General features: G+C 42.3%; 1 protein-coding gene across 1 annotated transcript in view; it reads left to right on the top strand.

Annotated features, from left to right (window-relative positions):
- The window catches only part of LOC134581097 (guanylate cyclase soluble subunit beta-2-like), a 58,383-nt gene extending 35,055 nt beyond the window's left edge, over window positions 1–23,328 (top strand). The window contains exons 13-16 of the mRNA XM_063438897.1: window positions 8,804–8,958; window positions 13,347–13,516; window positions 21,145–21,201; window positions 23,051–23,328. Of these exons, the coding sequence (XP_063294967.1) occupies window positions 8,804–8,958; window positions 13,347–13,516; window positions 21,145–21,201; window positions 23,051–23,328 (660 nt within the window). The remainder of the gene's footprint in view (window positions 1–8,803; window positions 8,959–13,346; window positions 13,517–21,144; window positions 21,202–23,050) is intronic.
- The last annotated feature ends 223 nt before the right edge of the window (window positions 23,329–23,551 follow it).

The raw sequence follows: 23,551 nt of genomic DNA, 5'->3' as shown, positions 1-23,551 counted from the left end.
CATTCTCTTTAATATTTTTATTAGTGATGTTGCAGAAGGTCTTGATGGTAAGGTATGTCTTTTTGCTGATGATACTAAGATATGTAACAGGGTTGATGTTCCAGGAGGAATAAGCCAAATGGCAAATGATTTAGGTAAACTAGACTAATGGTTAGAGTTGTGGCAACTGACATTTAATGTGGATAAGTGCAAGATAATGCAACTTGGACATAAAAAACCCAAGGGCAGAGTACAGAATATTTGATAGAGTCCTAACCTCAACATTTGAGGAAAGGGATTTAGGGGTAATTATTTCTGATGACTTAAAGGTAGGCAGACAATGTAATAGAGCAGCAGGAAATGCTAGCAGAATGCTTGGTTGTATAGGGAGAGGTATTAGCAGTAGAAAGAAGGAAGTGCTCATGCCATTGTACAGAACACTGGTGAGACCTCACTTGGAGTATTGTACGCAGTACTGGAGACCGTATCTTCAGAAGGATATTGATACTTTAGAGAGAGTTCAGAGAAGGGCTACTAAAGTGGTTCATGGATTGCAGGATAAAACTTACAAGGAACGATTAAGGAAAAGACGAGACATGGGGGGATATGATAGAAACATTTAAATACATAATTTGAATCAACACAGTAAAATAGGAGACTATATTTAAAAGAAGAAAAACTACCACAACAGGGGGATATAGTCTTACATTAGAGGGGCAAAGGTTTAAAAATAATATCAGGAATTATTACTTTACTGAGAGGGTAGTGGATGCATGGAATAGCCTTCCAGGTATGTGTACTACAAATGAGTATATGATCTACAGGCAAACTATATGGGCATTGTAGGTTCAAATGAATGATTGAGTCATTAATTTATAATTAGAAATATTATCTTGAAATCAACTTTAATAAAAATAAAATCAAAACAGATTCAGCGAACCCTTTCATACAAAAAAGGTACCCTTGGGACACTTGATACCCTAACCCAGGGGTCGTCAACCTGGTTCCTACCGCTCACTAGTTGGCGTTTCAGGCTTCCAGGTGGGCGATAGGGGTTCTGCGGCTTTCACGGTTCTCGCCGCGACATCCAGACTGCAAGACGAGGTCGCCCCAGAAGTGCCCAACAAGGGATTTGAACCTGGGTACTTTGCGGTCCTGGGCCTGTTGTTTCTCCTCAGAGCCACCTTACAGTTCTAGTATTGCCCATAGTCTGATCTTGCCTTGTATCCAGCACTGGGGGCTGGCCGTTATCTGTGGCTGCTCCAATATTCTCAGCACACCTGAAGCTGATGGCCGTTAGCCAGGTATATAACACTGCCTCTCCCAGAAGGCAGTGTCAGTTCATTGACTCTGGTTTCTTTGTTTGGTTCATGTTATTTTGAGTTCCTGTTGTCCTGTTAGTTTTCGGCTTCTGACCTGGGCTTTGTTCTTGTTTATCCTGAATTCTGGCATCCTCTGACCACTGGCTTACCCACGACTATTCTCCTGCTCTAGTCCTTGTCTGTACTTTGACCTGGTTATCCTGAACAGCCCCCGTGCACAGACTCACAGGCCAGGTGAGTTCTTCCCTGACCACCTTGGCCTGTGTTTAATTGCAAGGGTGAGCATATCTCTGCACACTGGACTCCCATCAAGGTAAGCCGTGTCAGCGGCACAACAAGCTAAATCCTCCTTCCATTGAGAGAGTGGGCGGGCGCAAGTGCACAAACGCACATGAAAGCACGAACGCGTATGAACCAGCGCGAACTCGTGCAAACACAAGAATGCGTGCACACAAACAAGAGAACGTGCCAACATGAGCGAGTGTAACACGTAGGAAGAGGAAGGGAAGGAGTGATAGCTGATGCATGATAATAGGGACCAGGGCCCTTGAGGGAGTGCTTATATGGTTTGCACCTGGCTGTTCTTATATTGTTTTGTCTATCCATGTGCTGTTGATTTGAGAATAGGGACCAGGGCCACCATCAGAAATTTGGGGGCCCCTGACAAAGCACAAGGTCTGGGGCCCGCCCACGCCCTACCTAGTCTGCTGACAATGATGCGGGACTGAATGTGGTGTGTATAGTGGAAGTGAATTAGAATGTGTGTGTGTGTGTGTGTGTGTGTCAGTGTAGTGAATGCAGTGTGTGTGTGTCAGTGTAGTGAATGCAGTGTGTGTGTGTGTGTCAGTGTAGTGAATGCAGTGTGTGTGTGTGTCAGTGTAGTGGATGCCGAGTGTGTGTCAGTGTAGTGGATGCCGAGTGTGTGTCAGTGTAGTGTGTGTCAGTGTAGTGGATGCAGTGTGTGTGTGTCAGTGTAGTGGATGCATAGTGTGTGTCAGTGTAGTGGATGCAGTGTGTGTGTGTCAGTGTAGTGGATGCAGTGTGTGTGTGTCAGTGTAGTGGATGCAGTGTGTGTGTCAGTGTAGTGGATGCAGAGTGTGTGTCAGTGTAGTGGATGCAGTGTGTGTGTGTCAGTGTAGTGGATGCAGTGTGTGTGTGTCAGTGTAGTGGATGCAGTGTGTGTGTGTCAGTGTAGTGTATGCAGTGTGTGTGTCAGTGTAGTGTATGCAGTGTGTGTGTCAATGTAGTGTATGCAGTGTCAGTGTAGTGAATGCAGAGTGTGTGTTGTATTAGTGTATGCAGAGTGTGTGTCAGTGTAGTGGAGGGAGTGTATGTGTCAGTGTAGTGGATGCAGTGTGTGTGTTGTATTAGTGTATGCAGTGTGTGTGTGTGTGTGTGTGTAAATGTGCAATCTGCGGAGGGGGAGGGGTGGGGCATTTTCAATGTAATTTACATTAAATGAAATGTTATTCCCCCCCCTCCCTGCTTACCTGTGTCCAAGGAGAGGGGAGATTCCATCCCTGGTGGTCCGGTGGCATGGGGGGCCCCCGTCTCCCTGTACCGCAGAGGGGGGCCCAGCACACAGCTTCTTCACAGCAGTTCATTGCCTCCAATAACTCTCACGAGACCCTCGCGGAGCGTTGCCATGGTAACCCGTGGCAACGCTGTAAAGGCAGCGGGTCTCGCGAGAGTTATTTGAGGCAATTAACTGCTGTGAAGAAGCTGGGCCCCCCTCTGCGGTAACAGGGAGCCAGGGGCCCGCGGCTGCACACATAGATAGCGAATATCGCTATGTGTGCAGAGAGGGAAAGTGGGGCCCAGGACTGCCAGAGCAGTCCGGGCCCCCCGGAACCGCCGGGCCCGTGACAACCGTTATGGTTGTCACCCCTTGATGGCGGCCCTGATAGGGACAGGCAGAAGCAGAGCAGAGCACTTGTAAAATAGGAGAAAGAAAAGTTATAGGCAGGAGAAGGAGAGAATTGTTGTTGGCTAATAATAATAAGTTGGCTAACTAGCTCAGCCTTACTTGTGGACATTGCCATAAGGAAGGTAAAGCAAAAGAATAAAAAAAAAGGAGATAAAAAGAAAAAGATAAAAAAAAAATTTTAAAAAGGAGGAAAAATTATAAAAAAGCGGATACAATATGAGAGAAAGCAGTATTTAGAGTGGCTCATGTTTTGGCAAGTTTAAGTTTTGTTATCTTATAAAATAAAAGAAAGAAAGAAGGAAAAACCGTAAAGGAAGGACAAGGAGAGAATAAAGATAAAGGGAAAAAGAGACCCCTGATATATTGATTTAATATAACACAGGTAAAAAAGAAGAAAGCAGAAAAAGTTGTCCAAAAAAAGGGTAAATTTATTTTTATGATGACATGTAATAAAAATTGGCACTTAATATGGCGTTGTTTTTGGTGGTTTTAATAAAAGGGAAAAGAAGGGGGAGGGAGGGAATTGTGCAACACATTTAGAACCCATGTCTGAAAAAAAAGAAATATGCTTGTGGCTATTTACCAGCGTATCTTAAGATGGGTTTCCTTGAATCAGTTACAAATAAACAGATTCCAATGTGTTTACTGTGCCACAAGACAGACATTATCTAATGAAGCAATGAAGCCAAGTCAATTGCGAGAACATCTTGCTACAAAGCATTCACAAGATAAAGATAAGCCCATTGAATATTTTCAAGAAATCTATAAAGGATTTCAAAATCGGTCAACAATAGCTGCATAATTTCAAAAACAACATGTAAAGAATGAGGATGGATTAACTGCAGCTTATCGTATATCACTAGTGATGTACGGAACTGTCCGCTGGCGAACAGTTCCCGGCGAACTTAGCGTGTTCACGTTCGCCGCGGCGGGCGGACACATGCGCAGTTCGATCCGCCCCCTATTCGTCATCATTGGGCAAACTTTGACCCTGTGCCTCTCGGTCAGCAGACACATTCCAGCCAATCAGCAGCACTCCCTCCTTTCCACACCCTCCAACCTCCCTCCCAGCATCCATTTTCGATTCATTCTGAAGCTGCATGCTTAGTGAGAGGAGGGAAAGTTTAGCTGCTGCTGATTAGATAGGGAAATTGATAGCTAGGCTAGGGTATTCAGTGTCCACTACAATCCTGAAGGACTCATCTGATCTCTGCTGTAAGGACAGCACCCCAAAAAGCCCTTTTTTTAGGGCTATAACATCAGGCTGCTTTTTTTTTTTTTTTTTTTTTTCTGTGTAATGTAATTGCAGGTGCCTGCCTGCCAGCTTCTGTGTGAGGTTCACATTGGATACTGTGCCTACTTGCCCAGTGCCACCCCTCATATCTGTTTTAACAATAGGTTGAGCTTTACATTTAAAATAAATATTTTTTTTTTCACTGTAATAGAAGAGCAGTTGCCTGCCTGCCAGCTTCTGTGTCAGGTTGGATGCCTTGCCCATTTGCACAGTCAGTGCCACCACTCATATCTGTTTTAACAATAGGTTAAGCTTTACATTTAAAAGAAATAATTTTTTTTCACTGTAATAGAAGAGCAGTTAGTTGTCTGCAAGCGTCTGGGTGTCAGGCCTACTTCAGCGTGTGCTCTGCAGACCTGTGCCAGCGTGCTTTGACAGTTGCCAATCATATCTGGTGTCTCTTTAGCGTGCTTTTACAAAGAAAAAAGGTTTCTAGTGTAAGCTAATAGCAGCCAGTCAGTGTCCTTCAAGCGGCTCTGTAAGTCCTTCCTTCAGCGTGTGCTCTGCAGAACTGTTCCAGTGCACATTGCCAATCATATCTGGTGTCTCTATAGCGTGCTTTTAAAACCAAAATTTATTTTTCACTGTTATAGATTGAATAGCAGTTACTTGTCTTCAAGCGGGTGTGTCAGGCCTACAGTGTGTGCTCTGCAGAACTGTTCAAGTGCACATTGCCAATCATATCTGGTGTCTCTATAGCGTGCTTTTACAAAGAAAAAAGGTTTCTAGTGTAAGCTAATAGCAGCCAGTCAGTGTCCTTCAAGCGGCTCTGTCAGTCCTTCCTTCAGCGTGTGCTCTGCAGACCTGTGCCAGCGTGCTTTGACAGTTGCCAATCATATCTGCCATATACACGTCCACTGATAGGAGACGCGGAAGGTATTAAACTGATATGAACAATACTCCACTCCTATCAGTAGGTCCGTCCCATTGTGATTTATGCCCCCCACCCACCGCGCAGGGATGGGGGCTGGGGGGGAGGAAAGTAGGCCCCCCCATTGTGATTTATGGCCCCCACCCACCGCGCAGGGGTTGGGGAGGACAGTAGCTCCCCCCAGTGTGTATCATGGGCTTTGAGGACAGGTGTCAATCCATACCTGCCAAGTGACCCTATGTAGGGGTAACAGTCCCTATTCTGCTCTGTGTCAGTGTGTATCATGGTCTCTGTGGACGGGGAACAGTCTCTATTCTGCTCTGTGTCAGTGTGTATCAGGGCAGGGCTTTGAGGACAGGTGTCAATGTTAGGTGATTTCTGCCCTTTATGGATTAAAAGCAGACTCTGCATCAACTGTGCAATTTTCCATGGGAGTTTTGCCATGGATCCCCCTCCGGCATGCCACAGTCCAGGTGTTAGTCCCCTTGAAACAACTTTTCCATCACTTTTGTGGCCAGAAAGAGTCCCTGTTGGTTTTAAAATTCGCCTGCCCATTGAAGTCAATGGCGGTTCGCCGGTTCGCGAACATTTGCGGAAGTTCGCGTTCGCCGTTCGCGAACCGAAAATTTCGGGTTCGCGACAACACTATATATCACACTTAATTGCAAAAAGTGGTTAAAGCCATAATATTGGAGAAACTTTGATAATACCTTCTATCAAAGAATTTATCTCAACAGTAATACATCAGGATATACCTGAAATTTTAAAAACATTGCCCCTAGGCGATAACACAGTAAAGAGACGCATTGACGAAATGGTGGCTAATGTGGAAAATAAACTTATAGGTATTCTCCAAAATTCTTAATTTTCCATACAATTGGACGAGTATGTCATTGCAGATAATAATGCTCTACGATGACATATTTGATGAAAACAATACATTGCAAGAAGAAATGCTATTCACTGTCAATCTGATTACAGGTAGGATTATCAATATTTAATGCTGTGAAATCATACTTTGCAAAAAATAATATACCCTTGAACAATATTGTTGCATGTCCTACTGATGGAGCACCATCAATGGTAGGCCGCTATCGTGGATTTGTTGCTTACTTGAAGGAAGAAGTGCCAAACGTTTTGTGTATTCATTGTGTTGTGCACAGACAACATATTGTAGGAAAACATTTAAGTACAAGTCTCCATTCATCATTAAGTATAATAATTAAAGCTGTAAATAAGATCAAACCTAATGCCAAAGGTGATAGAATGTTTTGACAGCTGTGCCAGGACAATAACGTGTTACAAGCATATCCACTTTATTGCATTGAAATTATTCACTGTCTGCTGTTGTGATATGGTGAAAGAATTTGTACTTCCAGGACAATAACGAGCAGTTTATTAGGTTACTTTTACACACAGAAGTTCGATGGCTCTCAAAGGGTACATGCTTGTCTCGTTTTGTTGCATTATATGATAGTGTCATACAGTTTTGTGATCTTCTCCGTCATAATATTTTCAAGAGAGAATTTCATCAGCTTCCTGAATTGTCATCTATAAAAGATGATGTGACTCCGGGGGATATTGAAAGGTTCAGTAGCCACCTCAACGAACTGAAATTGGATATGGAAAAAACAATTTCAAGATATTTTGAACTTAAAGGTGCATGACTGGATGATAACTCTTTTTACAGCAAATGTTGCTGAGACTGATATAACTTGCCAAGAAGAACTATTAGAACTTAAATATGAGAAAGAGAGTAAATGTAGTTTCGGCAGTGGTGGATACCAAAAAAATGCCCGTGTTCTATCCAAATATGTGGAAAATGATATTCAATGTATTGATACCTTTCCCTACCACATATCTTGTAGAATCAGGCTTTAGTGCTGTTAATAATATTAAGAGCAAACAGAGAAACCATCTGAATATCACCGAAAGAGGAGACCTTCGTTTGTTCCTTATGAAAATCGAACTGGATATCAAATATTTAGTCTCACAGCATCAGCCTCAAGGATCTCATTAATCACCAGTAAAAAGTAGTTTCAATTTACTTTAATGTTTTCACATTTAACTTCATAATGTTAAAAACATTATAAACATGCATAAAGTAGAAATACAAAGATAAATTTAAGTACACATTTTTTTTAAAACCCCTCCTTTCTAAAAAATATTTTGCACTTGCACTAAAAAATTTGAGTTACTGCAGCACTGGTGGGCCGTAAGGAAATTTTACCATCAAGAAAAATGCATTAGTGGGCTGTAGGTATAAAAAGGTTGACTACCCCTGCCCTAGCCTATTATGGATTTTTTCTTTTCTCTTTTTCTTTTGTTTTGTGATTCTGTGTATTGTAGGTATGTTTATTGCTAAGACATTACATGAAATAAGATAATCTGAGTAATCTACAGTCAGTATTTGAGTAAAAATTGATTAATATCGATTAATAATATATTTATTATTATTAAATTATGAGGGCTATTATGATGTATTACAAGTATACTATCCTTGATTTATGGTAGTAATAAGTGAATGACAACATTAATATAAAACTCAACACAAATCTGTTTGATGTAGAGAAACTTAAACGATATAAGGCTGTATTGTTAGTCTGTACATATTTATATTATTTTTTAATGTTATTTATTGTAATAAAATGTGTCTATATGTTTCTACTTATATAAAAATCTATAAAAATTTAACAATGAAAGGAATAGCCTTCCAGCTGAAGTGGTAGAGGTTAACACAGTGAAGGAATTTAAGCATGTGTGGGATAGGCTTAAAAGGACACACCAGGCACCCAGACCACTTCTGCTCATTGGAGTGGTCTGGGTGCCAACTCCCACCACCCTTAACCCTGCAAGTGTAATTATTGCAGTTTTTATAAACTGCAATAATTACCTTGCAGGGTTAAGTCCTCCTCTAGTGGCTGTCTATCAGACAGCCACTAGAGGGACTTCCATGTTCATAGAACATGTAAAGGGTTTTTAACGACGCTGGACGCCCTCACGCTATGCATGAGGACCTCCAGCATCGCAGGAATTCCCATAGGGAAGCATTAAATAACGCTTTCCTATGGGCATTAGGCGTCCCCCGCCGGCTGACGTCGACGGGGAGGAGCGTGGGTGGAGCCTGACCCAGCACGGAGGGACTTCGGCGCTGGATTCAGGTAAGTCACTGAAGGGGGTTTAATCCCTTCAGCAACATGGGATGGAGCGTGAATTAGAGGGGGGCACTGCAGGAACCTGCAGTGCCAGGAAAACAGATATTTTTTCCTGGCACTGGAGAGTCCCTTTAAGGCTATCCTAGCTATAAGATAAGGCCAGGGACTAATGAAAGTATTTAGAAAATTGGGCCGACTAGATGGGCCGAATGGTTCTCTTCTGCCATCACATTCTATGTTTCCATCGTATTACAGATAAGAGTGGGGATCCACACAGGGCCTGTGCTAGCTGGAGTAGTGGGGGAGAAAATGCCTAGATATTGCTTGTTTGGTGATACAGTAAACACAGCTTCCCGGATGGAGAGTCACGGAGTTCCGGATAAAGTTCACCTGAGCCCAACAACTTACGAGTAAGAAAGAGATTGAGTTAATGAATATTTTAAGATTTTTGTCAGATGAATAAAGTTTCCCTTTAAGTATGAGAATGCGTGCAAAGCAGTGTCAATCCTTTTGGGTATAAAGTGCTATAGATTGGATTATTAAAGAAGTGTGAATGGCTGTCCTTTTTACCCCTCTCTAACCTTAAACACTCCCTTTAAACTAATCACTTAATACTCACAGATCAAACACAATACATTACTAGAAGAAATATTCACATACATATATACATAAAAACTGATCAGCCATAACATTAAAACCACCTGCCTATATTGTGTAGGTTCCCTTTGTGCTGCTAAAACAGCTCTGAGACATTGAGGCATGGGCTCCACAAGATCTCTGAATGTGTCCTGTGGTATCTGGTACCAAGACATTAGCATCAGATTGTTTAAATCCTGCAAGTTGCACGGTGGGGCCTCCATGAATCGAATTGTTATTGCAGCACATCCCACCGATGCTCAATCAGAGTGAGATCTGGGGAATTTGGAGGCCCAGGCAACAGATTGAACTCTTTGTCATGTTCCTATAAACATTCCTGAACAATTTTTGCAGTGTGGCAGGGTGCATTATACTGCTGAAAGAGGCAACTGCCATCTGGGAGCACCATTGATATGAAGGGGTGTATGTGATCTACAACAATCTCTAGATATATAGTACATGTCAAAGTAACATCTACATGAATGCCAGGACCCAAGGATTCCCAGGAGAACATTGCCCAGAGTATAACACTGACTCTGCCGGCCTTCTTCCGAAAGTGCATCCTGCTGGCATCTCTATTTGATTCATCAGACCAGGCAACCTTCTTCCATTGGTCCACTGTTCAGTTCTCACTTTCACGTCCCCATTGAAGGTGCATGAGCTGGTAGACATGGGGTCATCATGGGCACTCTGACCAGTCTGTGGCTACACAGCCCCATACGCAGCAAGCTCCCATGCGCTGTGTGTTCTGATACCTTTCTATGATGGCCAGCATGAAATGTTTCAGCAATTTGAGCTATACTAGCACTTCTGTGTGATCGGAGAGGCTAGCCTTCACTTCCCACATGCATCAATGAGTCTTGGGCACCAATGACCCTGACACCAGTTCATCGGTTATCCTTCCTTGCACAACTTTTGGTAAGTAATAACAACTACATACCGTGAACACCCCACATGATTTGCTATTTTGGAGATGCTCTTACCCAGTGGTCTCGCCATCACTATTTGGGCCTTGTAAAAGTCAATGTTTTCTCTTGCCCATTTTTTCTGCTTCTAACAAATGAAATTCAAGATCTAACTGTTCACTTGATGCATAATATATCCCACCCCTTGACAGGTGCTTTCGTAACAATATAATCAATGTTATTCACTTAACCTGTCAGTGGTTATAATGTTGTGGCTGATCAGTACATGTAGTTGTCAATTTTGAATATATGTATTTAATTTATTTGATCCCTACATTGTCCAGTTAATAAATTAATTAAACTCACCTTAGAATTCTACAGGCACCTGACATGTATATCCAACCCTGGTTGGAAATTCTTGTGATTAGAACATTTAGTAACATCTTTTATAACTGGTCCTGAGAGCACGGAAAAGGAACGAGATGGATGTCTGCGTGATAAAATTGCCTTCCATGACACGTAGATTAAAAATTAGATTAAAAATTAAAAAAAAAAACAACTACATAATACCTTATAAAAATAAATGAACACAAAGTACAGATTATTTTTATGTTGTAAATAGTGATGTCCCGAACGGTTCGCTGGCGAATAGTTCCTGGCGAACATAGCGTGTTCGCGTTCGCCATGGACGGCGAACATATGCGATGTTCGGTCCGCCCCCTATTTCTTTATTTTTGTTTGTGGCCAAATTTACTAATACTAAGTAAAAATTACTTAGTATTAGTAAATTGTGCCCCTACTCGCAATACCGCGAGTAGGGGCATGTCTATTAAAAAGTGAGCAGCCTGTGGCTGCTCACTGTTAAAAAAAAAAGAAAAAAAGGTCCCCCCTCCCTGAGCGGTGGGTGGGGGCCCTAAAAAAACAATAAGGGGGGACCTACTGTCCCCCCCGGCCCCCACCCCTGAGCGGTGGGTGGGGGCCCTAAAAATGACAATAAGGGGGGGACCTACTGTCCCTCCCGGCCCCCACCACTGAGCGGTGGGTGGGGGCCCTAAAAATAACAATAAGGGGGGACCTACTGTCCCGCCCGGCCCCCACCCCTGAGCGGTGGGTGGGGGCCCTAAAAATAACAATAAGGGGGGACCTACTGTCCCCCCTGGCCCCCACCCCTGAGCGGTGGGTGGGGGCCCTAAAAATGACAATAAGGGGGGGACCTACTGTCCCTCCCGGCCCCCACCACTGAGCGGTCAGTGGGGGCCCTAAAAATAACAATAATGGGGGAGACCTACTGTCCCCCCCCCGGGCCCCACCCCTGAGCGGTGGGTGGGGGCCCTAAAAATAACAATAAGGGGGGACCTACTGTCCCACCCCGGCCCCCACCCCTGAGCGGTGGGTGGGGGCCCTAAAATTAACAATAAGAGGGGACCTATTGTCCCACCCCGGCCCCCACCGCTGAGCGGTGGGTGGGGGCCCTAAAATGAACAATAAGGGGGGACCTATTGTCCCCCCCTGACCCACACCCCTGAGCGGTGGGTGGGGGCCCTAAAAATAACAATAAGGGGGGACCTATTGTCCCCCCCCGGCCCCCACCCCTGAGCGGTGGGTGGGAGCCCTAAAAATAACAATAAGGGGGGGGCCTATTGTCCCCCCCGGCCCCCTCCCCTGAGCGGTGGGTGGGGGCCCTAAATACAAAGTACCCTAGTCACCCCCCCTCCCCCCAAAAAAAATTATCCCCCTACCTACTCCCCTCACCCTAAAAATAATGAGGGGGGGGGGACCTTTAAGTAAAAACCTGTAAAAAAAAAAATAGATAAAAACAACTTACCATTCGATGTTTTCTTTCTTCTAAAATCTTCTTTTTTCAGCCCCCAAAAAGGGCAAATAAAAAACCATAATAACCGACGCAATAAAAAAAAAAATCCATCTTCACCCATGGAGGGCTCCACGCAGACTGAGCTCTGCAGGGCGGGGGAGGCTTATAAAGCCTTGCCACGCCCTGCAATTAGGCTAAGAATACTCTGATTGGCTAGTTTAAGCCATCCAATCACAGTGCTCTGTGTCATTTTACACAGCGTGGGAAAGTTCTTTGGAATTTTCCCACGCTGTGTAAAATGACAAAGAGCACTCTGATTGGTGGTCTTGAAATCCATCCAATCACAGTGCTCTGTGTCATTTTACACAGCATGGGAAAATTCCAAAGAACTTTCCCACGCTGTGTAAAATGACACAGAGCACTGTGATTGGATGGCTTGAAATCCATCCAATCACAGTGCTCTGTGTCATTTTACACAGCGTGGGAAAATTCAATTTTCCCACGCTGTGTAAAATGACACAGAGCACTGTGATTGGGAAAGGGAGGGAAAGTAGGTCCCCCCTTATTGTTAATTTTAGGGCCCCCACCCACCGCTCAGGGGTGGGGGCCGGGGGGGACAGTAGGTCCCCCCCTTATTGTTAATTTTAGGGCCCCCACCCACCGCTCAGGGGTGGGGGCTGGTGGGGACAGTAGGTCCCCCCCTTATTGTTATTTTTAGGGCCCCCACCCGTCGCACAGGGGTGGGGGCCAGAAAGGGGGAGGACAGTAGGTCCCCCCATCATTATCTTTATGGCCCCCACCCGCCGCCCAGGGGTGGGGACCGGGGGGGGAGGACAGTAGGTCCCCCCCCTCATTATCATTATGGCCCCCACCCGCCGCCCAGGGGTGGGGGCCGGAGATGGGTAGGACAGTAGGTCCCCCCTCATTATCTTTATGGCCCCCACCCGCCGTCCAGGGGTGGGGCCGGGGGGGGGGGGGGGAAGGAGAGTAGGTCTCTTCCCCCCCCCCTTCAACCACTATTGTGGCCAGAAAGAGTCCCTGTGGGTTTTAAAATTCGCCTGCCTATTGAAGTCTATGGCGGTTCGCCCGGTTCACGAACATTTGCAAAAGTTCGCGTTCGCGGTTCGCGAACCGGAAATTTTATGTTCGCGACATCACTAGTTGTAAAGATTAATGTCTATTTTATGGTGACAAATCCACATTGACCCCTTCATCACACATGACTTGCAACGGCTGACATGATGTACATGGATTTTGTCTGTCACTTGTTATGAAAAGTTTAATAGAAATAACTTGTATTGTAATATGTGTCATTTTTGCTCTCTGTTGTAGATATAAGATATATGATTAGGGGATCTGTTATGTCTGCTAGCAGTAGCAATGTAAAAACTTGGAAAAATATTATTTTACATTGAAATGTTTCTTTGATACCGATGTGTTTCAGTTGCCTAAAAGATCTACATTTTAAATTTGTTGATCGAGGCATTATAAATGTCAAAGGAAAAGGGGAAATGAACACCTACTTCTTGATAAGAAATATGCGCGTATCAGAATATGAGATTATGGGCAGGTCTGAACATTGCGTGTCCGAACCAAGTCAAAATGGGCATGTGGGTAAGTGGAATTTTAAATGGAATTATAAGTGGAATTATAATAATTTAGACTGTATGAACTGTGTGACCACAATACTCATGGTACTATATATTTTCTCAGTTACAAAATAAGTTCACCGATATTGCCCAGTGGACATCACCTCACCATTTAGTAACCACTGCGAAAAATTCCAAGAGCAATATCAGAAACACAACTTTTAAAGAAAAAGATACTTCATGGACAAAATTAAAGGGACACTTTAAGACCCGGAATCACCATAGCTCGTGGCACAGGTTATGGTGCAAATATTTTGTGGGTGCTATTTTTTCAGGATTGTGTGCAATCATTTGAGTAGTTTGACACACTGGTACTCAGACTAAGACTCTCTTAGTCTGAAGGCAATGACAGGCTGAGAGCACTGGGATTGGGTTTGCCCTGAGTGATTTTTGCACTAAAATGACCCCAAATTGCCACTGGATTTCCACATTTGAAGGCACATTCTGAAATGATTGCAGAAATACTGAAAATATTTTTTTTCAACTTGCTTTATTTGATCGTCTGTGGGCAAACCGTATGAAAAGGAAATAAATCCAAATTTAACCCACCCCTGTGTTGGCAAGGAAGGGACTGTCATTCATATTTGTTTTCTGATAAATTACTTATTATGCCACATAACTCAGGCCATTATATATGCTCACTGACTGGATGAAAAGTTCATATATGAATGTAATGTATGAATGTATTAATCATGTTGGTGCTTATAGGATTGTTTTGTCCACCTTTCAGAACAGTTTGTAAGGTAATAATTTTTGGGAAAATTATGAAGAGGCATTCAGCTTATAAATTTAATTTGTACAAGCTAGAATGCAGAGGTGGCTCTTAATAATGTGAATGCTGATAAATTAAGAAATTAATCATTGCAAAATCTGAACTAGTAATTTCATATATATATTGCGTATGTCCCATTAACTGTGATTTTACAGTAAGTTATCGCATACAGTAGGTTATCAAGCCAAACCCTGCTCTGGCATAAAACATATTAAGTGCTAAAATATCTTAGCGAAATCCAAAAAATCTAACAGATCAATGTCTTTGAATTTAGCAACCCTTTGTTGAGAGATTTTTGTCACGTATATGACATAGATAAATAGAAAGTATTTTGAGATGTAAATAGTGTCACACCCCGACTGTGTTTAGTAAGCTTAGCTTCTAGACACTCATATATTCCAGTCTTTAATCAGTCACATGGGTTAGTAGCTATCCATGTGCACATTATCTGAATATAGTGCCTTTTTTGTGTAATTGCAAAGGAGAAATACAGGTAAGAGGCAATGTTACCTAAAGGATAGCTGTCACCTCAAAAATATTTTTAATATAATACTTACATCAATGATTAAAAGAATACTTTTCTCAGTATAACAACACCATCTAAATGAAGTTAGTATAGTGCCTACAAAAATTCCCTCTCAGTCTCAGGCTACAAAAAAAAGTGATTTTGTAAATATTAGATGGCTTGGTGTGGGTTCAAGCCACACCTCCAAGCCCTCTGGGTAAGAAAGGTGGAATTATTACTTCCTGCCACTCATACACTAGCATACCATGATGTCACGCACTCATGTACAGTGCTGTCACAGTCTGCTATAGAGAATTATCATATTTTATATGGCAGAAGCATAGGAACATCGCGGCAAGCATTGCGCGTGTGCCTGCTGGAGCAGTGCTCTAGTCCTGACAAGGACTTTTCCTCCGCTGGATCCGTGAAGACAGGAACTCTGGAACAAGGCGCTGTGAAGTGAATAGCTCTATCCCTCCCCAGTAACTGGATGACACACAGTTCTGGGAGCACTGTAATGCTCAATTGTTGATAAGATGGAAACAACTGCAGATTTCTGAGTTTGATAATGTTTATTGCTTTAAATAAAAAAGATAATCAAATTGAACTGTCTCTTTAATTCCTGGCAGGTTATAAACAGCAGCGGTGTTGAAGTTGTTTTAAGATTTAACACAACCAGCGAGAAGTTCCAAATTAGGATGCAGATAATTAATAAGTAGGTGTTGAAAACAAGGTTAGGAGTTGATGTGGAGCAGATAGCGAACCACTTAGAATTAGGATGGTTATATATTAAGCTTGAGCCAATCTGGTTTACTTAACTTATGAAGGAGCGATAATCCAAATTGGTGATAGAGATTCCACAGAGAATCGAGGGTGCAGCAGGCAAGAGAATATCCAAAACAGTCCGAGGTCGTAGGAGAGGAGAAGGAGGGTAAACGATTAAACAGTCCGGGTCCGATACACAGTAGAAGTAAATATTCAGTTTGAAGTTCGCGGGAGCTTTCGAGTTGATCCAGCACTGTGGTGTTGACGCGGTCTCTCTATGAACCCTGGGAACGACCACGTCATAGGAGGGGGAGTGGCCGCGCTCCGAGAACCCGGAAGTCCACGGTTAGCGAATGCCGGAAGGTCTGACAGAACCCCCCTCATAAGAAGCAGCCACCGGATGCTGTCAACGAGGTCTGGATGGGTAGCGAGCATGGTACGCATTGATAAGTCGACGAGCATGCACCGCGGAGGACGACACCCATGAATCTTCGTCAACTCCGTAGCCCTTCCACCGGACAAGATATTGTAAGGAACCACGATGGATTCGTGAATCGAGAATCCTCTGGACCTCGTATTCCTCTTCACCTTGTACCAGAATGGGATCAGGAGTGGTAAGAACATCCCTCATGAAAGGGTCGGAGTGGTGTGGTTTAAGCAATGACACATGGAAGACTGGATGTAGTTTCATGGTAGGTGGAAGTTTCAATCTAACCACGTTTTCGTTGATAAGCGACAATATACGAAAAGGGCCAAGGAAGAGTGAACTCAGTTTCTTTGAGGGACGGTTGGTGACAATGTTTTTTGAAGAGAGCCATACTAGATCACCAACCTTGTAGGTAGGGGAAGGTCGTCTACCAGTATCGAAAAACTTTTTCTGAGCAGATGATGCATTTTTAAGGTTATCACGTAACCTGAGGAAGAGGGCAGACATGAACGAGTTATGGTTGGAGACGTATGGATTAGAAGAAGGAAGTCCTTGATCGGGGAATGAAGAAGGATGGAATCCAAAATTTGAGAAGAATGGAGTCATTTTGCTACTAGCGTGTACCGAGTTGTTGTATGAGAACTCTGCCATTGGTAACCACGTGATCCAATCATCTTGTAAATGAGAGCAATAACACCGCAAGTATTGTTCAACACATTGATTAACTCTCTCTGTTTGTCCGTTGGTTTGGGGATGATAGGCTGAAGATAATTTACGTTGAATGTTGAGGGAGGAACACATCTCATTCCAGAATTTGGAGGTGAACTGTGTTCCTCTGTCTGATATGATTTCTTCAGGAAGACCATGGAGTTTCACGATGTTGTTGATGAATATTTTTGCAAGTTCAGATGAAGAGGGTAATTTCTTTAAAGGAATAAAATGGGACATCTTGGTGAAACGGTCTACCACTACCAGAATGGTGGTATGATGTTGCGAAGGAGGGAGTTCTACCAAGAAATCCATTGAGATGGACTGCCAAGGTCTTTCTGGAACAGGTAGGCTCAGTAATTGACCGAATGGTGGATGATGGTCAGATTTTGATCTCAGACAGGTTGGGCAGTTTTTTACATAAGATTCTATGGTTCTGTCCTGGCGAGGCCACCAGTAATATCTTTTAGACAGCTCCAGTGTTTTCCTTGTACCAGGATGACCAGCCAGAGGGGAATCATGAATCAAGGAGAGTATTTTATTCCTAAGCAAGGGAGGGATGTATAACCTGTCTTTGAAGTAGTACATACCGTCCTTTTTTGATAGATTGCCTTGTTTGGGAAGTTCAAGATCTTCTTCTTTAAGATGTTTAATATCATCAATTAACGACGAAATAATACCTATGATTTTAGGAGGTTGAGTTTCGGTTACAGGAAGATCTTGGTGAATTCTGGACAGGGCATCTGCCTTTTTGTTTCTGGATCCAGGTCTGTAGATGATTTGAAAATTGAAACGGGAAAAGAAAAGATTCCAGCGTACTTGTCTGGCAGAGAGTGTTTTGTTGGAATGAAGATATTCAAGGTTCCTGTGGTCGGTATAAACAATTACAGGAGTGCGTGTGTCTTCAAGTATGTGACGCCAGTTTTCGAATGCAGCTTTAATACTTAATAATTCTTTTTCTCCTACAGGATAATTTCGTTCAGCAGGAGACAAAGATCGTGAAAAAAAAGCTACTGGATGGAGAGGATCTTGAGGTGTTTGGTGTTGAGAGAGGACAGCCCCGATAGCTGTGTCAGAAGCATCCGTTTCCATGACGTAGAGAAAAGCAGGATTAGGTAGTTGAAGAATGGGAGCACTTGTGAATCTCCGTTTTAATTCATCAAAGGCTGCTTGAGCCTCTTCGTTCCAAGCAAAGGACCGTTTACTGCTATTGAGCAGGTTGAGGGGATGAGCAACCTTGGAGTAATTTTTAATGAACTTCCTATAGAAGTTGGCAAATCCCAGAAAACGTTGTAAGTCTTTAGTATTAGTAGGAGTAGACCAATTGACAATGCAATCTATTTTGGAGGTATCCATACTTATTGAATGAGGGGAGATAACATATCCCAAAAAAGTGATTTCATTGACTTCAAATATACATTTTTCTGGTTTTGCGTATAATTTGTGTGTTCTTAATCTGGATAATACCCATTTCACGTGTTTTCTGTGTTCTTCAAGGTTGTTGGAGTAGATGAGAATATCATCTAAGTAAATGATGACACAAACGTCTAGGAGATCTCGGAAGATATCGTTAATGAAATGCTGAAAGGTTGCAGGGGCGTTACACAGCCCGAAGGGCATGACAAGATATTCGTAAAGACCATATCGGGTCCTGAACGCCGTTTTCCATTCATCATTGGCCTTGATTCTAACAAGGTTATATGCCCCACGAAGGTCAAGTTTAGTGTAGATGGTAGCTGTTCTTAATCTTTCAATCAACTCATTGATCAGGGGAAGAGGGTAACGATTCTTGATAGTTATTTTATTTAAAGACCTGTAATCGATGATTGGCCGTATAGTCTGGTCCTTGTTTCTTACAAAAAACATGCTGGAAGCGGCTGGTGAACAGGAAGGTCTAATGAACCCCTTACGGAGGTTTTCATCTAGGTATTCCTTGAGGGTTTTTAACTCTGATTCAGAGAGAGGATAAATATGTCCAAAAGGGATAGGAGCACCAGGAACAAGGTCAATCGGACAATCATAGGGTCGATGAGGAGGAAGTGTCTCTGCTTCCTTTTTACTGAACACATCAGCGAACTCTGAATAGCTGGAAGGTATAGTGGATTCCCCAGTAACATGCAAAATGGGGATGTGTTGTAGACATGTTCCCTGGCAATATGCAGAGTTAAACATGAGAGAGAAAGGAGCCCATGTAATAAGTGGGTTGTGAGTCCGTAACCAGTCTATCCCTAATATTATTGGATAAAGAGGAGAATTTATGACATCAAAAACAAGAAATTCAGAATGGACATAATTAGTAGTAGTCCTTAAAGGGACAGTTTCAAGGCGAATGGGCCCCGAGGAGATTAAGGAGCCATCAATAACTCTGACAGAGACGGAATTACGTTTTTGAACACAAGGAATTTTATTTTTTGTAACAAAGGATGAGTCCAGGAACACCCCATTAGCACCGGAATCAATAATGGCCTTAGTCGTAATTCTTTCTTTGTCCCACTGTAATATGAGAGAGACAGAGGAGAAATGAGAGGTTGGTTTAGAAGGAAGTACACTCATTACAGTCGTGGTAGAACCATGCTTACTGCCTCTTGGACGTTTCAATAGGGGACAGTCATGGACCACATGTTCTTGCGAAGCACAGTACATGCAGAGGTTCATTTGTCTTCTTCTGGTTCTCTCTTCTGGAGTAAGAGGACTTCTCACAACCCCTATTTCCATAGGTTCAGCGGGAGTTATAGGTTTCTCCGGTGCCTTTGAAGAGGTGAAGGGTTTTTTCCATAGGGAGCTAGTGAGTGATTTCTCAGCTTTTCTTTCCCTAAGTCTTCTGTCGATACTGATTGACAGTTGGATAAGTGTATTTAGTGTAGTAGGTAGTTCAGTTCTGGAGAGCTCATCTTTGACAGCTTCAGATAACCCAATACGGAACTGGTTACGTAGAGTTATGTCATTCCACTGAGTTTCTGGTGCCCATCGTTTGAATTCAGCAATGTAATCTTCGACAGGCCGGTTTCTTTGCTGCAGTGTTCTAATGGTTAAATCTGCAGTCGCTTGTTTGTTTGGGTCTTCGTAAAGAAGAGACATGGCTTCAAAGAATTCATCCAGAGAATCCAATATGGGATCATCATTCTCAAGAAAGGAATGAGCCCAGGCCATGGGTTCACCTCTCAAAAATGAAATAACAGAACAAACTTTAGATCTTTCAGTGGGATATGATCTGGGTTTTAATGCAATCAACAACTTGCAAGAATTGATGAACTCTCGGTATTGGGACCTGTCTCCAGAGAATTTTTCGGGGTTGGAGACAGCAGGGTCACTAGCCGAGTGTGTAACTGTGTGAGGAGTATGGGTTTGCAAGTCCCTTACATAAGTAAGGATTCTTTCATTGGTGATCTGTAGATCTTGCATGCCTTGAGTAAGAGTATCCACTCTTTGGTTTAATCTGGTGATTTCAGAAGTGAGATCTGCTGTATCCATTAATTAGGCTGGATCAATCTGTAATGCTCAATTGTTGATAAGATGGAAACAACTGCAGATTTCTGAGTTTGATAATGTTTATTGCTTTAAATAAAAAAGATAATCAAATTGAACTGTCTCTTTAATTCCTGGCAGGTTATAAACAGCAGCGGTGTTGAAGTTGTTTTAAGATTTAACACAACCAGCGAGAAGTTCCAAATTAGGATGCAGATAATTAATAAGTAGGTGTTGAAAACAAGGTTAGGAGTTGATGTGGAGCAGATAGCGAACCACTTAGAATTAGGATGGTTATATATTAAGCTTGAGCCAATCTGGTTTACTTAACTTATGAAGGAGCGATAATCCAAATTGGTGATAGAGATTCCACAGAGAATCGAGGGTGCAGCAGGCAAGAGAATATCCAAAACAGTCCGAGGTCGTAGGAGAGGAGAAGGAGGGTAAACGATTAAACAGTCCGGGTCCGATACACAGTAGAAGTAAATATTCAGTTTGAAGTTCGCGGGAGCTTTCGAGTTGATCCAGCACTGTGGTGTTGACGCGGTCTCTCTATGAACCCTGGGAACGACCACGTCATAGGAGGGGGAGTGGCCGCGCTCCGAGAACCCGGAAGTCCACGGTTAGCGAATGCCGGAAGGTCTGACAAGCACAAACTCAGCATTTTATGCACAGATGAGTTTTCCCAATTTGCTTTACATATACTTAAAAAAACAAAACAAAAAACAAATCAATTTCTTTCCATTAACTCATGAAAGGACTATTGCATTAAAATAGTTTTGATGTGGCAGTTGTTCTTTGAAGCCTAGGTGCTCATGATAAAAATGGATGCTGACTTGTTTACAGAAAAGTGCTAAGAAAATAGTGGAACAGGCTATGTCTCTCACTATTAAGACATTTATTATGGCAATTTGGAAAAACATTTTTTTCACTTTTTATTGTATGTTCCAGGTGAAGATATCATCATGAATTATAATATAGAACCCAATGACAACGAAACAGTTATTGGTGAGTTATTATAAATTATAAAGGGTAATTTTCATTAAATATTGTAAAATAAATGAATGCTTAATCCCTTAGTGACCAAACCACTTTTTTAATTTTCTTACCGTTTAGGACCAGGGCTGTTTTTAAATTTCTGTGGTGTTTGTGTTTAGCTGTAATTTTCCTCTTACTAATTTACTGTACCCACACATATTATATACTGTTTTTCTCACCATTAAATGGTCTTTCTAAACATACCATTATTTTCATCATATCATATAATTTACTATAAAAAAAAGTATAAAATATGATGAAAATCTTTTAAAAAACACACTTTTTCGAACTATGACCCCCAAAATCTGTTATGCATCTACAACCGCCAAAAAACACCCATGCTAAATAGTTTCAAAATTTTGTCCTGAGTTTAGAAATGCCCAATGTTAACATAAGTACAATAAGTACAAGTAGCACTTTGCTATTTCCAAACCATTTTGTTTCAAAATTAACATTGTAACACTGATATCTGTCAGGAATCCCTGAAAAACCCTTCACATGTATATATTTTTTTAAAACAAGACAACCTAAGGTTTCAAACTTGGGGTATTTTTTACTCTTTTCATGTCCTTTTCATGCAACCATTTTACAACCAATCTATGTCAAGTAAAAAAAATAATAATAATAATTACCAGATTTTACTAATTTCATGACGTAAAGTCATGATTTTATAAAGGACACGGAGGCGAATATTATGCTTATCTCTTTCTTTAATATACCTCAGCAGCAAAGAAAAAAGTTTTAAAACATTAAAAGAATCAACTAGGCTAGGTACTCCAGGGGTTAACCTAGTATGCTATCCTTAGCCAATAGGAACAGTCCATGTATCCATGTCCACCCATGTGACCTCTCTTCTCCCTCTTTCTTTGATCTTGCCGAAGCTTCAATTCATCAACTTGCGTAGATACTGGGTCCATAACATGTGCGTCGACCTTCATCTTCATAACCAAACAATGAACTTTAACCAATTGAATTGAGATGAAACTCGATCAACCATAGCATTTACTGTGATTCGTTAAGCTGAAAGGAGAGAAAAAAGAAATGGTAATGTGTGGTCTAGAGACTGTGTGTCGCAGTTATGAAGGTTAAATCCTATAATATATGAACCTCTACAGACCATATGTTCTACTGTAAGCGATATTGTTTAAGAGTCATTCTAGTTCATTCATTACATTTCATACCAACCCACAATATTACTAGTCATACAATTTACTGGGTGGGATTTCACATCTTTCTTGATATTCTAGTCATCTTACGCGATACTTATCATGTTTGTTTCGCGATACTTACTGGGTGGGCTAATATTCGCCTCCGTGTCCTTTATAAAATCATGACTTTACGTCATGAAATTAGTAAAATCTGGTAATTTTATTAAAGGACACGGAGGCTCATATTATGCTAGTTCAAAGCTGAGCAATGACTGATGATGTTATGTGTTCTGTAGGGTGAAAATAGTATTCTTTAAACGTGGATTCCCTTGACCATTCGGCCGTCCGCAACAGGTCTTCCAACCTGCATCCCAGATTAAATGCTTTAGTCGCCATAGCTCCTCTAGTGGAGTGTGCTCCAAACATGGATGTATCAATGTTAGCGGAGGTCATCACCCATTTCACCCATCGGGCTATAGTAACCGAGGTTACTGGTTGATGTGGTGTGTTGATAGCTAGGAATAGTTCGTGCCGATTAGGGTTCCGAAATGGTTGCGTCCGTCTTTCATACTCTTTGAGACACGCTATTGGGCATAGGTTTGTATTGTGAGGGAATGCTGGGTAAGATACCGTAGTAATCGTTGTTTTTGTCCGTCTGGTAATATTAAAAGTGACCCCTGATGGGGTGAACGACCGTGCATCCACGTCCAATGCCCTCACATCGGATACTCTTTTGCAAGATATCAAGCAGAAGAGCATGGCCAGTTTCGCTGATAGCTGTTTAAGTGTAAGGTCAGAATTCTGTGGCCATAATTCCAATAAATTTAGGACTAGGTTTACGTCCCACGTTGATGCATATCTGGGTTGTGGAGGTCTTGCGAACCTCACTCCGCGTAAGAGTCTACACACCAATAAGTGCTTCCCTATTGGTGTTCCTTCACAGCCTTGATGTCCAGCCGATATTGCTGACCTATAGACATTAATAGTACGATAAGCTAGGCCTTGATCATATAAGTATGTCAGGAAACGTAGCAGGTAATTCACAGGAGCATATACGGGATCCACCTGTTGTTCCAAGCACCAACCACTCCAGGAGTTCCATGCTCGACTGTAGGATCTCCTGGTTCCTGGGGCCCAGGCTCCCGCCAATAATTCCAGCGTTGTCTGTGGAA

Source organism: Pelobates fuscus, chromosome 1 (genome assembly GCF_036172605.1).
Source record: "Pelobates fuscus isolate aPelFus1 chromosome 1, aPelFus1.pri, whole genome shotgun sequence".
Classification (NCBI taxonomy): domain Eukaryota; kingdom Metazoa; phylum Chordata; class Amphibia; order Anura; family Pelobatidae; genus Pelobates; species Pelobates fuscus.
Note: the sequence above shows the minus strand (reverse complement) of the source record. Positions and strands in the feature narration are given on the sequence as shown.